This window comes from Neodiprion lecontei, chromosome 4, assembly GCF_021901455.1.
Source record: "Neodiprion lecontei isolate iyNeoLeco1 chromosome 4, iyNeoLeco1.1, whole genome shotgun sequence".
Lineage (NCBI taxonomy): Eukaryota > Metazoa > Arthropoda > Insecta > Hymenoptera > Diprionidae > Neodiprion > Neodiprion lecontei.
In genome coordinates this window covers 40705925-40723844 of record NC_060263.1, presented here as the reverse complement: position 1 = coordinate 40723844, position 17920 = coordinate 40705925, and the positions used below count along the sequence as shown (strand labels likewise).

The window sequence follows — 17920 nt, the reverse complement described above, 5'->3', positions numbered from 1 at the left end:
AACCCGAATCCCAAATGAACTCTCAACGAACTCCTGAGTAAGCATACCGCCCAGGGGTCAAGGACCGAGGTTTTTTCAAGCCAGTGTAATGTATGCGGACAAAGATTAATCATTTTCAAAAGAAGCGTACAAAAGTAAATATCATATGAGGAAATTACAGAACTAGTTTCTGTGAACATCTTTATATTAGGCCTAATTTCCGTTATTCTAAATTCACAGAGAAGCAACACATGAGATGTCTACTGCGGTAAGTTTGTCGATACCACTTATCCCTAAAACCATTTTTATGTCGTTCGTCTGTAGTAAATCTCTCGGGAATCTCGACCATTCCACTGTACTTGCTGGTAACTTGCGTAAATCTTCGTGTAATTTGAATTCTCTGGAATTGGATCGAGTGCCGAGAATGCCGGGCTGCATCCAGTCGAGTAGACAGATTCCTCATAAGACAGCGTGCAGCCCGACTGGGGCCAGAGGTAAGGCGGCATCGAAGTTGCTGCAAACGGTCTCCAGAGGTGTCCGACACTCGGTACTCCGTTCTTCGAGGCTGGTGGGGTGTCGGTGGTCGACGTGGTGGGTGGCGTATAAGTAGGGGTCTGGCTTCGCGGCCGTCCTCATACCCTCACCGTGTCCTTCTGCGTCCGGCTGTCGCGATAAACTTGGCCACTTTGTGTTCACGACCTCCTTCTCCGCCTCCTAAATCTCGGGGGTCGCCGATCACCGAGACAAGCCGAATTCACCGAAGTAACACCGAGTGCGAGAGGGGCCGCCCGGATTCGGCGAGTGCTTTCGAAACAGCAATGCGGGCCAGTGACCAGTGACGTTAGATTGATTGAAGTGATTTTCTCGGTGCCACCGATCATTTAAACGTTAAACTTCGCTCAAAGTTCACTGACGAAGAATCGGGGCAGAATGAGGCCCGGAAATATCATGTGGCTGAAGAGTGCCGTCCTGTAAGTACCATCGGAATAATTTTTTAAGTCGGTTCAACTCTCGCAACTCCAAACTCGTTTTTACTCTTCACATTATGCCATATGCCAGGACTGTCTGATCCTAAGTTTAAAGTTTACGGCTGTCATCTCCGACCTCGTTACGCAACATTTTTAACTGGTATATACTCGCGGTATTGATGCAACAAACTCAACGAAAAAAAAAAAAGAAAAAGAAATCTGAGAATAAAATAGGACATAAAACGAAGCCGAGCGTACAAGCCTCGTTTCACTGATCGTCGTGATTCTGTTTTCTTCTGCAAGTGTACTGAAAAAATGGCGGAATTTCATGTTCTACGCGAGCGTTCAGTTCTTCCACGTCCGACTGCGAGACGGGAAAGCGCCTCTGGCTTGTAGAGAGACCCTGATTGTTTTTATTCGCATACACAAACCCCTCGTGAATGATGCAACCGACAAACAGCCACGCGATTGCTGATCGACAGCCTACGTATGTGCATAGAAATCTTTCACTCTCGGCTTGTCCTAAATCAGTTATCGTGCCTACAGTTCCAGCGAAGCTGTAACTTTTACCGCGTTGTAGGTACGTTCGTTGTCGTGCAAATAACCCGAAATGTCGCGGTGTTTCGTTTCATTTCGGCTTTTGTTTTATTTCTCTTTCAGCAATTCCCTCCCTAGACTCATTGGCCCATCGGCATTCCGCAGTTTCGTTAATGCACTAGGCGCTTCTAATATACATAATCGTAAACACACAAGACTACCTGGGATTTGTGAATGTTTGCACATACCGACTGTTATAACTAATTATGTACACAAGCTAGCCATTACATATATACCTGCATAACTTGAAGTCGTTAAACTGTGCGTGTTTATATGCTTGTCAAATTTTACTTTCTAGAAAATATATATAAATATGTATAAATATTATATATATATGGAATGTTGCAACAGAGCGGACGATCATGTTTCAAAACAATTTACATAAATTTACAAACGTAGAGATTATGTAGCCCCGTGAGCTCGACCGAAACTTGTACGCGACATGAAAGACAATTTAATATCAATATATCACTACCTCCAAATTACCAACAAATTTTACCCCAAAACACCATTTTATACGGCATATTTCGCGACTCTTTCTCAGCATGTCTACATCATATATTTTCAACGATCATCATATTTCGGTTGAACTCCTTTCAAAATTTAATTAATGTTTGAACAGTCCACTTAACCAATCGCGGTTGATTGTAGAGTCGCTTAATATGATGGGGCGGAGTAATGATTTCTAAAACCAGCAGCGTGCTGCAGATCAGTTGCAGCCTCTCGCTGGAAGACGAGCCTGACCACTTTCATAGCTTTAGAGAAAATAGAGGATCTAAACATATGTGTATGACTCGATTCCTGCAGTCCTCGTTGGCATGTTGCGTTAGGCTTGCTTGTCTTCGTGTGAGTCACGCGTCTCGAGGTCCACTTATTCTTATCCTCCTCCTCCTCACAGCCACACCGTAATATTGTCAGAGACATTTTCTTCTCCACCCTTCACCCACGTAACGTTGAAGCGCGTGTAGGCAGTAGAAAAAAGACCAATCGCGTAAAATAAACCGTTATGTCTGCATTCAGTCATTAAGAAATTTATGCACAGAATGCTGGTTTCAAGTTTTCTTCAAGGACCACGACTGATGTACTCGTCGTTTGAACTTTCAATACCACTTCCACAAGCTGCAAATTTGCATTCCGATTTCACTGGATTTTATTCAATCACAAATGGAGTTTTCTACTATCTTTTACCCAGACTATCCTGTTTCTTCCCGAAGAAGACTTCAGAACAGCTTAGCCCAAGGATATAGAAGCTAAATGATCGATCATATCTGCGAATCGAATAACGGTACCTCAAACTTTCCTGTCACGTCACTGTTGACCACCCCATGGTGCCTACCTATTCTCTTTCTCTCCATACTCGCAAAACTTATTTCCAATTCTCAGTTTCACGGTACTTCAGCCCGTCACTACTACTAATACTGCTACTGCTGCTACTTTACTTCTACTTGTTCGCTACGCGACCATCGTACATGGGGTTCCCCTGGGGCAAATTGCGCCAGGGGTGGCTGGCTCGGTAGCCGGGGAAATGAGCTACGGTAACAAGGCACTTCGACATTCCGTGGCCACAGCTTTCGCAATAGTAACGTGCGCCGATTTGACATTCGACTGCCGAACGGTTGAAAGTATGGCCCGGGGGCCTGGCCATCCCTCCGAGGCCAGCCAGCGTCCCGATGAGGACCGGCAGCCGGTCGCGATCAGCTCACCACTAGGAAGGTGGATACAAAACTAGCGAAGCGGTAAAAGCTGATGAAAAATCACATTTGTAGGCATACGTACGTGTGTTTGCCTTTGAGATAGCCGTTAAAACATCTGTGGGCTGGTTAGAGGCGGTTTCTGCGGTGACGCTGCGCTGTGCGACTTGCGTAACCCGGTCCGCCGATAGACGTCTGCTGTATGCCCGGGCCGCGGCTGCTGGCTGCACCAACCAAGCCTCTGTAGTGTAGAAAACTACTTTCTCCGTATGATTTCTTCTCGATGAATTCCACGCGTGTATATTAATATACGAACGATCCGACACCATCTGTGGATATTTTACGCGCACACAAGAGAGAATTTCGCTCTTTGGTTATCGGGGAAATTAAGGATTTGCGCATCCACTCGTTCGAGCCACTTCAACTTGGTTCGAATGTATTCGAAACTATTCCCAATGCATCGTCTTAAACGTTGGTTTCAGATTCCCTCTATTTCTGTCGAGAAAACTAATGCTGTTAACTGATGTAGTGAGTTGATTATCTTCAGAATCAGCCATTCCATGCATAGAAAGCGCGCCTCTATCTTCAAGTTGGGCAATTAGGGTAGATTCCGAATTTCAATTTGGAACAAAATGGTTAAAGAAAGTCTTCAGTGCAAGAATGGAATCAGTTATTCACAGCATAATTTATTGTCGTATTCTTCGTACTTGAGCTGCACAGCGAACGCCATATCGTGTGGCGTAGCTGATTGGAGGAAGTTCTTTTATTCTGGTGTCATTGTGTAATACGTATAATTGTCTCGTGCCAAGGCGGATACACATTTGAATTACGATCGACTTGGCGACAATGGATTGTTCTGTAGTAGGCTGCCGGTGAAACGAGAGTAAGGTCGGCTACCGGCGGATTGTTCGTTATCCGCATTCAGTGCGGTTTTGTAGCAAGGACTCGACTCGTTCACGGAATGAATATTTCGAAGAAGCCAGTCCGCCACGCTGTCACGTCACAAGAACGTCACTTCCCTTGGCGAGAAGCAGGAGCCTTCGGTAACGTCGATCCCCGCCTTTTCCACCTTGATCCCAATCGAATACACCCATTTCAGGAGGACGGATCAAGGTCGAAGAAGCCCGCAGGGTCTACGCTCGAATTAATTTTCACATCTCCCGACTTCATTCCTATATATAATAAACCGTAATTGTTCTTAAATTATCGCCTACGTTAACGCGCTTATACTCCAGCTTTTTGAATAATGTATTTTTGCTCGGCACACAAGGTGGGTCTGGGATAATTGGCATTACCGGCATCGCGGATCAGAAAAGAAGAAAAATCATCGTGATTTATCACGACGCATCTCGCTCTTAATTACAACGAAGGCTTAACTTTCTACGGTTTTAATCTAGTTCTCTTTTTTTTAACTGATTTTGACGGTGAAAGTAACGTCTATAATAAATTCACAAAGGTTCATCATGAGCCGATACAAAAATATTCAATTTTCTTGGCGTTTAGTATCGAGTTACATTACAACAATTATTAACATATCTACTCCTTGCTCATTGGATAGTTTTCATTGGAACAAAATTCACCTGAAGCTGTACTCTTTTTATTCACTAGGTAAATATTCGCAGGAATTTTCACAATGAGTATTTAGAGAAACGCCAGTGAATCGTCGGACTTTCAATTACCACTTCATTCGTGTTTTTTAGGATAACTTCTTACAGAAAAACTGATTCTGCAAATTATCAATTCACCATTAAAAATAGGCGATTCCAGAGAACATTTTAACGCTCTTCAAATTCTCGATTTTGTTTTCCAGAGTGTATAGCGTGATAGCTGTAGTTCTGGGCGACGGTGATATCGTGACTCGAGCGCGACCCGGTCAGCAAGTTGTACATTACGACTCCATCCTCGGTCATTCGGCGCCGTTGAAGGCTCGAGCGACTCCCATAGAAGGTAAGTCCAGGAGCCCTGGCCTGTAAACCTGACAGCCCCAAAACCCTTGACCTATGGTACAAATTGATTTTCTTCCAGACTTCGTAACCGCGCACAAGATCCCCGCAGAAATAGAGCAGCCCTCAGATGAGGACGATGAAGAAGATGCGGAGCTGGCAATGGAGGTAGAACTCACTAAGGAAGTGATTCAGCGAGCGGTTCAGAGCCGCGACAAGCGAACGGATAAGAAGAAGGTAACTCAACAAACGTCGGAGCCTTACGAAGACGAGGTGAAATCCAAAAAGAACGACCCTAAAAGGCAAGCTCGCATACAAATCGAGAATTTCAGTGACTCTGGCGTCCTGCCAGAGGATGGAGTCAAGAAGGTTGAAATCGTGAAAGCAAATTTCGGGGCTCAACGCGACTCTATAATCCCTGGAGTTGAAGTAAGGTAAGAATCCCGGAAGTCGCATGGCGGTGAAATCAACCATAATTCCATTAATCTTCTGTACTTATCAGCCCGGAGAACCCGACCACCATGATGCCGGTTCTAACCACCCCACGCGAGGTTCGTGCTTTTGACTTCGTGCCTGTCAACATCATCCGCGAGGACAGCAAAGACGCTTACACACCCTTCGCCGACCGGCATTTCGGCGACCTCAGTGACGTCAGCCTTGTACCCGCCGGATCAAATTCCCGCATCCAGGTAAGCCATTTGAGAGCAAAATGTAAACAACGAAAAAAATTCGAAGCCCATTAGTTTTCTCGACTCCTTAACGCTAACCTCTTTCCAACCTCTAAAATCAGGTGAAAAAAGGACCTAACGGCAAGGACTACGAGTACGAATACGTGTACTATTATTACGACGAAGAGGACGAAGGTAAAGCAGGTTCCCAGACAAACACTCAAGAAGGTCCGGCCAAGACGACGCCATCGCCAGTCTCAAGACGCGGTGCGTCGACCGGCAAAAACAAGTACTCGTCTATTGAACGTTCGACAACCGTTGAACCGGCCAGCAATGAGGTGATCCCAAGCCGCGCCAACGCGCGAAACAGACAGATCGCTGAGCCCGAAGAACCTGTACCGGAAGAAAGACTGCCCGCAAACACAAGATTCCCACCCAGGTAAATTGACGAAGAAACAATCAACGCATTTAGCATTTTAGGAATGTTGAATTATTGTGATTCTGAGGTCACTGTCGAAAGCAATTATTCCTAGGTCAAGGTCGAATCACAACACAGGAACAACGGAGCCTAGCCGAGCGCGAGGTAACCGCCCACGACCTAGTCTGGACCTCGTTGATTCCAGCAGTTTTCGAACCCATCAGGAAGGACCGGAGTTCCCGCAAAACCTCCCCAAGGGGCCTCTAAGGTTCCTGGGAGTCACCCCAAATGAGGAACCAGAAGAAAAGCCTGCCCTCCGTACCCGCCAAAAAGCCTCCAAGGTCACGGAAGCAGCACCCGTTGAGGAAACCTCTGAAGAAGCCGTCGTGCCGCAAAGACGGCGACCTGTCGCAGCCGCCAATCCCGAGGTAAGACAATCGAAAGCCACAGAACTTGGAGGAGAAATCGATGCAACATGCATCTACTTTTTCAGGTCGAAGTTGAACTGAACAAAGATGAACCAGCGACTGCAGTTGAGGAAAACAAAGAAGGAGAAGCCGAACTGATCGTTCCAGCTAGCAACTCGGCTCCCGCACCAGTGGAGGAAGAAGTTTACGAGGACTCTGTCAGCATGGAAAGCGCCTCAAAGGATCAGGATCACCCGGATGCGACGACAACCGAAGTTCCGACCACAGAAAACCCCTCAGCGATGGACAAAGTCGCCCTGGACCTTTACGCCTTCCTTCTTCAGGGTCAGAACAATGTAGTCGATGCCGCCACCGCCGAAAATAACGTCGAGGATGCGACCACCTTGTCGGAAGACGACAGTACCACTGACGTCCCGACGACAATGGAGGTCATCACAACCACCGCCGAGCCCACAACTACCACAACTACGACAGAACCAACAACAACAACAACAACAACGACAACAACAACCACAACCGAACCACCGACCACCACAACTCAACAGACGATTGGAAAAGGAAAATTCAGAAGACCAGGAGTACCTGGAGGCATTGGATCTAGGAACAGGTAGGTCCTGATTCAGGCGTGAAATGAACTTCACGGTTCGCCTTGAATTCGAAAAAAATTAAAATTTACCTGAGACCCAACTCACCCTCAATCCTTCATTTGAAAACGTATCAGATTCAAGACCATTGGGTCTACCTCGACGACAACGGAGTCATCGTCTTCGGCTGAGCAATCACCAGCACGTACTCGCGGCCGCTTCGGATCAACGAGCGGAGGTTTCAAGAGACCACGACCTGGACAACGGCAATCAGCTGAGGAGGAAGAAGTTCAGAAGCAAAGCAGTGGCTCGGTGAACGCCGAGAAACCCAGCCTTCCAAGTCGCAATAGATTCCGCGGACCTGGGCTTAGGTCTTCGACGACGACGGCCACCCCAGCCGTTTCTAGTTCACAAGAATCGTCGACTCCGGCCGCGGAAGTGACTCGCGGAGTGGTTCGTCCATCCTTGAACAGACTGAACCTGAACCGCAGACGCGGAAGACCAACGACAGCGGCACCCGCAACCAGTGAGGAGGCCCAAGAGTCAGGGGAAACTGCACAAACCAGCAGCCTGGAAGCTACCAGCACCACTGCGCGGTCCATCGTCAGACCGAGACTCCCTGGTACTGGACCAAGACCCCTCAGACCGGGACCAAGAATCAACCCTCGAGTAAGACCCGGGCTGCAGACAACCACCACGGCGGCACCCAGCACGGCGGAAGTCTCTGCTGAAGAACCCGATGGCGCTGGCACCGAAGAAGAATCTCACGAGGTGAGCTGCTCTCAGCTTCTATTCGCAAATCAACTTTTTCATCGCGTTTTGTACAGGAATCCACTTCGAACGGTTTCACTTTTATGCCAGCAGTGCAGCCGTTTGACGAGTTTTTTCATGAAATTATTTGCCCAAAATTAACTATAATTCGAACGAGATACCATCTCTCGATGGATACTCTTGTCATTACGAAAAGCAAAGCTGGTACCGATAATTCGCATTTCGAATCACGCAATCTGGCATCAACCGAAGACGATAATCGCGCAGTTACTTTCACTAATTGACCTTTTCAAATGTCATTCTACCTCGCCAGCTGTGCATGAACTTTTATATATACTGTACGGGCATATCGCATACCTACTTTCCGATGCGTAATATCAAGATTTCAAATAAATTAGTCACCTGCAAGGTTCACTTTGGTCACGATTTTTTAAAGAAGTTCCCGTTACTTGGCTCTTGCCATTTTTTTTCGAACTTCTTATGAAAGCAGGTCACCTTCGAAGTATAGTGTCTCACTAATGAAATACGTCCTTTTAAACGCAATCAGAGCTGAAGATCTGGATAGTCAGAACTTATACTTACTTCATTGGATAATCGAAATAAACCATGATTCAAGATGAATAGATAAGTACTCAAGTTTGATTTCAAAATGATGATAAATTTGTTGCGTCTTTGTGTCTCATAATGTTGTCTCGTTATGACTTAAAACCCTACTCAATTGAACACCCGTTAAAATTTTCTGACCCTCAGGCCCCCGCGGAAACGAGTCCGCCGCAGCCTACGACACCCGAAAGCCCGCTAACGAGGCTGAGAAAGGGAAACAGAATACAGGTTCAACCGAAGGCTCCCCGAGTGGTCACGCAAGCTACGCCAAGGCGGTCGCCTCTTTTGCCCCGAAGAAGGACAACGGAGGCACCGACAACGGAAGCCACCAGCGAGCAAGCCTCTGCAGAGGAGTCCGAAGATGCAGAGTCTCTGGTAACCGAGGAAGCGGAAACTGAATCCAGCACAGCCGCGAGCCAAAAACAAGAGGAAGTCAGGGGTCTCAGTGGGCTCCTGGCTCCGAGGCGTAGGATAGCACCTCGACGCCCTGGACAGCTCATCGCTAGAGAATAAGCGAAAGAAGGAGGTACTTCAACGCACCGCGAAGTACCATTTCCTAATTTATGACCCCTTGTGGCGTGAATCCGTTTTAGTATGGTACCGGAACCAGAGAGCTTACGATATCAAATGCGCATCTACCCATGCCTGATCGGTATCTCGAAGTAGATAGCTAAATCTGTCGAATATTTTTAGTTTTTTACTACGGACTTTTTCTAATTACTTTTCATCTATAGTATACTTAGAGGTCCGATTCGTCTGTAGCTGTCGTTGTTTGCAGTGTATGCTCTCCGAATTTATCAAATTTTAATGAGGGTGGTAGGTACCATTGAAATACTCATGAAATGGATTTTAATGTTAATCATCTTTTTTCTTTTTTTTCTTCTTTCCGTCCACCAGTATTTATACTTATATCACCGGTTACGTTTTAGTAAAGTAAAAATTTTTCCGTCTGTATATCGCCATCGATGAGTGATTTCATCTATTATTTTTTTTTATAATGCTATACATTATGCCAAACTGTTTTTACTGGTGTATACAAAATTCATAAATGATGAAAATAGCAAAAGAAAAAAAAAGGAAGAAGAATGAATAACGATGCTAATTTTAGTTACATATGAGTGTAATCACGATATTTGTAATAAACTAAACGTATCGACTTCATTGGCCCTTATTTTATACGCAGATTGAAAAACTACATGTAAAATGCATAGAGTAAAAAAACGAAAATACTAAATCTTTACTACGAAAAATAGTTGGGCCAATTTTTAATAGTGTGATCATTACAATACCTAATGTGTATATTTAATTCGACATGAAATGTGTGTGTACTCCTATTTAATTATTAATTTTTACAATTATTATATTGCATATGCACTGCTGTACTTAAACTAATTTTTAATCATACGCGTTTCAATTACACATAAAGTTCATGTTTTTGTTGCATTCTTTCTTTTCAGAAACCGCGCGACGCTGTAATGAACACCGTACGTTTTACCGTTGTACACTATTATTAATTGTAATGCCCCCAAAATCCTGTAAATATTTCGATAAAAAATATACGTAAAACAGTAAACTATGAAATTCTGTCATAACATGGAAACCAAGTTTATACCATTATTGTTAGGGTGTACCATATCATTTTAAAGACTGCTAGAGAAGGACTATTGGTGCATGAACATTTACTATAACAGGTTAGAAACATTTTGTATGCTTAACGACATTTTTTTAAACGAATTACACCTGTATAAGTTCATTGATACCTTCTCAGTTATACAAAAACATTTCAGAAATTGGCATGCAATTTGAGGTGACGTTACTTTATGCCATACCTGGAAAATTTGATTGAACAATTGAGTCAATGTAATTATGTCTGGTGAATCCACAACTTAAACAACAAAATTAGTAATTTCAAATTCACGTTATATAATTATCTGCGACCTAATTCCGTTTCCCGAATACCCAACAAGTACTGGTTTCCGGTCGCGATGCTCATTCCACTTACAGGAACGTGCAAAGTTTCTAGGGACATATAAGCGTTAACAAAATCGATGGCGAAAAAAAAATTATTTAATTGGAAGTCTAGCTTGGTTGTGATCGCAAAAGAGCCTTTCCACGCAGCTGATGAATCGAAGATTTTTGTAACAATTATTGCCGTTCCGCCACGTGAATCCCGGATAAAAACACCAGTAACCTAAACACATGCAACTCACCAAAAACATCGTTTCATAGAGAAGTTACTCGGATGTTACTCTCTGCTCAACTCTGAAAAAATAAAAAGAAAAAAAAAAAAATTGGAAATTATTTACCACAGATCTACAGGTTCGAAATTTATTATTACTGTTGTTTTTTCTTATATTGATCTACTCCAAGTTTCGCACAGGGAAATATTCGAAAACAAATGAATGGGTCTTAATTATTGAAGAAATATATTTACCTCCTCCAACAAGGTCAGTATCGGACCTTTGGAGCATGGATTTTGCTCGAACTCTTAGGCGTATTTCCTTGGCCTAAAATATAAAACCAGTGATTTGTAATTCCATCTTATAAGCTTCTCTTCACTCTGGATAAAATTGATAATATCAGTAATTTGGCAAGTAAAATACTATGGAAAATGAAATCTGTTGTATATTTTTACCTTAAACATCCATTTTTGTTGTTTTCCGTTGAAGTTTCCAGATGCATTACTATTATAGAGCTATAATGAAGTGTAAACTCCGAATTTTAGACGACCTGATTTATTGTAAACTGTGTGAAGAAAAGTCCAGTAGATATAAGTACGCATCAGTCGTACCATATTTTGGACCCAAGAAAAACTCTTAGAAGTTTAAGCAGAATCCATGATCCGAAGGTCTGATACTCTCTTGGTAAGTTGCTCCACAGATTAGGCATGTTTTTCGTACCAGCAATCCGGGTTCAACGTTGCTGTCACACTCTCAATACTAAAACAAAAACGGAATAAAACATTCAGTGATACAATTTATTAGAATATTACAGAGGCTTGAGGTGCATGAATAATTGAATTACAGACGTAAATGATAACAGAGAGAACAAATAAGTGCTTGGTTATTGAATATGAGTACAGAAAATAACTGAAAAGAATTTAATGCCATTTAAAATGTAAGAGTGAAATATATTGACAATTTAAAAGCTTGATGGTAGATAATGATCATCTCAATGACATTTTTGTCACTCTTCTCACTGATGTGTGATTGATTTAGTTACTACAGTGTTTTCACTTTATTTATTACAATTATATCCGTAAATTAAGGGGAGAAAGTAGAGCGTTGCCTGAGTAGAATAAGCAGTGCAGGTTTGAGTTAATTAATTAATGAAGTTAATTCACATCAGATTATCAGTAACCACGGTCAAAAATGGTGCAACTAAGTCTACCCCTGCAATCAAGTAATAGGCAACATTTTGTTAATATTTTATTTTCCAAATCAATAAACGCAATTGAATCTTAAATATTATTTCAATAATTGAAGCATACTGAAAGTTTTTACAAGTACCGGTAATATGAGCAATGAACAGCAAGAAATAATCCAAAACACATCTCTGGATGCTCGAATGATTACCGTTCCTCCTATCATCCACTCATACCCCGATCTTTTCATGCGTAGAAATGACGGTAAATAAAACCACCTGACATGTAACTGCGTTGCAATAATTTTCAAACCATTAATCCGTCCGTCTCGCGTACGGTTTTGTTTATTTCGCATAAGTGTACTGATATTTAACTACAGACTATGTCAGTGCGTAAGCGGCCTGTGAACGTTAACATTTGAAGCAGGCAGAAGTGTGACTGAATATCCTCACAATCAGATAAAGATATAAATAAAAAATAAAAATCAACACCCCCGTGCAGAGGCATGAATTTTCCGAAGCAAAAGTTGCACATCTAACTCACCTTCAATACTTGCAACCTGTGCTAACTTCAAGTAATAACTCGCTCCAATTACTCTGGGCTGTGAGTTTAGCCAGATGTCAAGAATTCCAAAGACCCTTCGAGACTTGACAAATCTTTTCCCCTCGGTGGTTGAGATCAAATATGCCAGCACTAATGAAATTTGAAAAGTTGAAAACGTGACCCTTCATCTTTCGCCGACTCTCCAACATTTGCGACGTTTGTCTACAAGGTCTGCAATCCGTGACTGACGAAGCTTCCGCTCTTGACTAAGTAGGTAACGAAAGGTGAAGACTCCGTCTACCATCGACCGAAAAGAACACAGTCGGTAGGTCAACGCAGCTGTGTTACCGACAGTGTTTCGATATTGGCCGGCAGTGTCGCTGCAGTCAGTGGCAATCGTCGCGACAAAAGAGTGAAGAAAACGGCAGAGTGGTGAAATAAATGGAAAAATGAGAACAGCAGTGATGAAAAAGTACGCGAAAATGGCGAGGCGGACGAAGTCCGGACGGTTTTAACAGTCAAAAGTCTAAATTAGCAGTGCACAATCGTCCATATCGTTGTTCAACATGTGAGATTGACCATCGAAGTGATTGATTTCGTGAGATAGAACCTAAATCAGAATCGGTGGTCGAGCGAAACTCGATGATAAAGGTAAGACGATTCGCTTTGTTTATGAAGATCAGCTGTGTCACAGCCTGGCGTACATTCGTGTGTTATTTACGGATTCCGTCCCTTCCCTCCCCGCCATCTAAGATCTATCGCACGTTCTATTTTCGTCGTACAAAGGTCATTCTAAATTACGCGTTATCAGTCGACCTAATAATAAAAAATATGCGATAAATCATGCCACAAATTATCAGCCGCCAATAATTGCGCGTTGACGCAGATATTAAACTAAATTCTCGCCGAATTCCTCATCCTCATTTGTATTGCCAAGGTCTTTGGCCTCCTCACCTGCCGCAACACTTACTCGATCGGTCTCTTTGTTGTGACACATACCTAAAAATATATTAACAATATAAAACATTCGCGATGATGATTCGTCTTGTTCAGTTTTCTCTTTGTTTTCATTTCTTTCATACTCCTCGATGTAGCTCGTACGAATATGCTCTTTTGAAAATAAAGCGAGTTGCGGAGAGCGTAAGATTACGATGTGAATGTTGAGAGGAGCAAGAGATGCACAAACAAGGATGAAAGAAGAGGGATCGATACATTTAACAAAATGTATTCTAGATGCTTGGAGCGCACCTGTTGGCTAGTAGTTAAATGAGCTTAATAACATGAAAGAATGAAACGAGATACCGTTATTACCTGCCTGGAGCCAAGTCGCAGAGCCCAAACGGTAATCGTTACCAGTATTCATCGCTCGCTGCATAACATTATTATGTATTTATTTTTGTAGCTTTAATGCATGTGCTAGAATCTGCGCACCACTCGTTGTCTAGATGCTGAATCAATCGAGTCGATCGTCAATTTTCTACATTTTTCAAAGCAATCCATAATTGTTGTTTTATGTGCAAATCTTATACAAAGTCTTACGTGTCAAGTCTAAAGCACTATTGGTAGCAAATATTACATGACAGAGAATTTTAACGGCACACTTAAAATCGATAGATCATATTCACTATATTGAAAACTGATCCCCTCATTGTCTCACTTTCTTTGACCTTTGATTCTGATTCTTCACCTGAACAGCTCGCCTATTTTGTACTAACGTAGATCCTTCGAGTAGGATTGAGTAGAGTGGATTAAAATACATGTTCGAAATACTAATTGAATAAATTTCAATCTTCTGATAAATACTGCGTAACTTTCTCGGCACTGTGTAGCCAGCAGATAGCGTCTTCAATAAAAACATGTCTGCAAATTAGCCAGTATCACCGATGAAGCTGAAGCTAGAGCTAGCTGGCAGAGTTAGCAGCTAAATGTTTTAAACTTTTTGGAAATCAAAAAATGTAGATCAGTTTTATCCGAATGAACATTAGAACGATTAGCTGCTAATTCTGGCTGTTAGCTTCAGTCTCGAGTATCATCGTATACCAAATTTATTATTTCACCCTACTTTGTTATTAAAAAAAAAATCACAGTTTCAACTTCTGAGCAAATATATTGACAATGGTTTACAGCAATTTTTTTGCCTCGCATTTGTTGCAATCTTATTTACTACTGGTAGTTATCTAAAAGTGCTACACTCTCCTCCCACGAACAAAGCTTTGAAAACGAATTAATTTTACATTTGAGAGGCGTTCATAAGTTGACAAATGACAGAAGACCCTATTTGTCAAAAGTTGTGCTCTAAACACGAGGCAGGCAAAGAATCGTGAGATTAGAAATAGCCTGTGTGTCTGTAAAAGTTGTTGATAACAGCTTTGTTTCGGTCTCATTTTTCACGTCACATGACTTTCGGGGAGTTCATTCTTACTATTAACTTATCACGTATGAATGTTACGGATCTTTGAAAAGATGTATTTATATCATCCAATTCATATGCGCTTTCCTCCTGATATTGGCAATGGCATTGAATTCCCATTTTGCAAGGAACGTAATCGAAAAAAGTTCACCTAATCATCCTGATTATAAATCAATATTCATTCATTAACCATCATTATAGCCGTTTCAAATTACTCGTTACCTCCTTCATTCGCCGTATCATTTGCATCTTAGCAGTGTACCGAAAACTATCATCTTCTGTGAATATTCTGGTGTTTCATGGTGTAATTTTAATTTACATGTATCTGCCTACTTGTATTCGTGCTCGTTGACAATTTTATGTATCTTTCAGTTTTTTCGTTATTTTGAATTTAAGAGGAATAAATCCGTTCTAGAAAAATAATTTAATGCTGAAAATAAATTTCAGATGACAACAGTGCTGGATGGTAGGTATCAGCAGCTCGAGACGTATTCGGAAGGTGAAGATGAAGCGCGGGATGGGAATGGGGAAGAAACGCCGCAAGAATCGGGGGTCATGATACACGTCGTCCCCGAAGGCGGCAAGGCAAGATGGAATCACATAGAAGATCTGGACTCGTTCTTCACTAGAATGTATCATTACCACCAAAAGCATGGATTCGCTTGTATGATTCTTCAGGAGACTTTAGAACTTGGACAATTCATCTTTGTAGTTACGTTTTCAACTTTCCTTTTCCACTGCGTTGACTACTCAATTTTATTTAGGTAAGAAGTATGATTCAACGACATGAAATAATGTTTAATGTTTTCTGTTTTTTATAAGTAAGTTTGACCACAGTGCTTCATTACAAATACTCAATTGTTTCCATCAGCGGACCACGGGAAATTCGGTATTCCTTGCGAGAAACGCTAGGGCGTCCATAGTTTCAAAAACTTGAGCGGGCCATTTTCTCAATTCAATTATATATTTTCAGGGACAACATTACGAACAATACATCGCACAAAACATCGATAAACGATGCGATATACTCTCCAAGCGAATGTGCAGCATCCATGGGACTGATAACGTGGCTCTGCATTCTAGTCGCAGTAATCTTCTGGATGTTGCGTGCCGTCAAAGTATTATACCACCTGACACAATTCTGGGACATAAAGCAGTTTTTCAACACAGCACTGAAGATCGAAGATCGCGAATTGGACAATCTGACGTGGCATGAAGTCCAGAGGCGTGTTAGGGATGTTCAAATTGACCAACAGATGTGCATACATAAACGGGAGCTGTCGGAGCTAGATATATACCATAGAATATTGAGATTCAAAAATTACATGGTAGCCATGATCAACAAGTCACTCTTACCCGTCAGACTCAATTTCCCAATAATTGGAGAAGTCATATTTATGACACGGGGCCTAAAATACAATATGGAGCTGTTATTGTTCTGTAAGCATTCGAATAACTCACCTGCAACATTTCCCTATCAGAAAAGAAGAAGAAAAATAGATAAAATGCTGATCGTTTTGTTCCATTTCCCTTGATTACAGGGGGGCCGTGGTCGCCTTTTGAAAACAATTGGCACCTCAAAGAAGACTACAAAAAATTGAACAAAAGACAGGAACTGGCAAGAACATTATCCAAGCACATACTCTGGGTCAGCGTTGTTAATTTCATCTTATGTCCATTAGTTTTTCTCTGGCAAATATTGTATTCCTTCTTCAACTACGGAGAGGTAAGAAGTTTCTTTAGTAGAAACTTTTCGATTCAGTTTAAAATGCTTTCATATTTTGATACAATGATACCAGATGAACAACAGTGACTCATGTAATCAATGATACTTTTCACTGGTACTAGTCAAAAAAGACTCATGAATTACTAACAACCTCGTTCTCTTCGACAGATAATCAAGAGGGAACCAGGCACTCTCGGATCTCGAACGTGGTCTCTTTACGGTCGCTTGTACCTTCGCCATTTCAACGAACTTGACCACGAGCTGAACGCGCGATTGAACCGTGCCTATCGTCCGGCGTCGAGGTATATGAGCATATTCACGTCGCCTGTGATGACGGTGATCGCAAAGAACGTTGCCTTCGTTGCCGGGAGCATACTTGCCGTGTTATTGATACTGACGATCTACGACGAGGACGTACTGACCGTCGAACACGTTTTAACGACAATGACTATGCTGGGTGCAATTGTTGCCGGCGCGAGGGCGTTCATACCTGACGAAAACCTCGTCTGGTGTCCCGAGCAACTCCTCACCGCAGTTTTGGCTCACACCCATTACAGACCTGACAGTTGGCGAGGACACGCTCACACTATGTCAACCAGAGCTCAAGTAGCTCAGCTTTTCCAATACAGAGCCGTACATTTGCTGGAAGAACTGTTGTCGCCGCTGTTCACACCGTTTATTCTCTGTTTTCAAATGAGACCACGAGCTCTGGACATCGTTGACTTCTACAGAAACTTTACCATCGAAGTTACCGGTGTCGGTGACGTCTGCAGCTTTGCTCAAATGGATGTTAGGAAGCACGGTAATCCCATGTGGCAGACCGCTCCTCAGACCCCTGGCATCGAGGAACGTAATATCGGATTTGACAACAAGTACGGAGACCGTCTCGACAAGATTCACGTTCCCATGTCCAATCAGTACACTCAGGCTGAAGACGGGAAGACGGAACTCTCTCTCATACATTTCACTCTTACTAATCCGGAGTGGAGACCTCCTAGTCACGCAGAAACTTTCGTCACTGGGCTTAGGGAAAGGGCCAAGAAAGATGCCAGCGACATTCCAAACGACATCAATCCGCTCTACAGCAGCTTGAACAGCTTGTCCAGTTTGGGGGCTGGGGTGAGTTGAAAGGACGTAACAATTTGGTATGCCAGATCTTGGCTACTATTTTCCAAGTTTTCATCTTAGAAAATGATCCAAAGAGAATATGTTATTAAATATTGTCCA

The 17920-nt window shown here is 42.6% G+C and overlaps 2 protein-coding genes and 1 long non-coding RNA gene across 4 annotated transcripts in view; 2 read left to right on the top strand and 1 right to left on the bottom strand.

Annotated features, from left to right (window-relative positions):
• The first annotated feature begins 610 nt into the window (after nt 1-610).
• LOC107220470 (mucin-5AC) lies at nt 611-10231 on the top strand. The gene is made up of 9 exons (XM_015659116.2): nt 611-950; nt 5046-5182; nt 5261-5612; nt 5681-5867; nt 5969-6285; nt 6380-6692; nt 6758-7299; nt 7414-8047; nt 8798-10231. The coding sequence occupies exons 1-9, from the start codon at nt 910-912 to the stop codon at nt 9161-9163; spliced, it is 2889 nt and encodes a 962-aa protein (XP_015514602.1). The 5' UTR covers nt 611-909; the 3' UTR covers nt 9164-10231.
• Nucleotides 10232-10795: 564 nt separating this feature from the next.
• On the bottom strand, nt 10796-11153 carry LOC124293953. Its single transcript, XR_006903815.1, has 2 exons — nt 11085-11153; nt 10796-10912 (listed from the first exon to the last, which is right to left on the bottom strand). It is a non-coding gene; the product is annotated as an uncharacterized LOC124293953 (long non-coding RNA).
• A 1820-nt stretch (nt 11154-12973) lies between these two features.
• LOC107219688 (autophagy-related protein 9A) overlaps nt 12974-17920 on the top strand; it is a 6159-nt gene continuing 1212 nt past the window's right edge. Inside the window, exons 1-6 of one of the 2 annotated variants that reach the window (XM_015658037.2) lie at nt 12974-13208; nt 13791-13899; nt 15415-15731; nt 15941-16407; nt 16509-16693; nt 16862-17812. In XM_015658037.2, the coding sequence (XP_015513523.1) occupies nt 13846-13899; nt 15415-15731; nt 15941-16407; nt 16509-16693; nt 16862-17812 (1974 nt within the window). In that variant the 5' untranslated portion in view covers nt 12974-13208; nt 13791-13845. The remainder of the gene's footprint in view (nt 13209-13790; nt 13900-15414; nt 15732-15940; nt 16408-16508; nt 16694-16861; nt 17813-17920) is intronic. The other variant, XM_015658109.2, reaches the window with a different exon arrangement.

Bases quoted from the DNA above. Each gene is read 5' to 3' on its own strand.
- LOC107220470 (XM_015659116.2), top strand. From the start codon at position 910: ATGAGGCCCGGAAATATCATGTGGCTGAAGAGTGCCGTCCT. The intron at 951-5,045 runs GTAAGTACCATC...TTTGTTTTCCAG, and splicing joins TGGCTGAAGAGTGCCGTCCT to AGTGTATAGCGTGATAGCTG. The intron at 6,286-6,379 runs GTAAATTGACGA...AATTATTCCTAG, and splicing joins AACACAAGATTCCCACCCAG to GTCAAGGTCGAATCACAACA.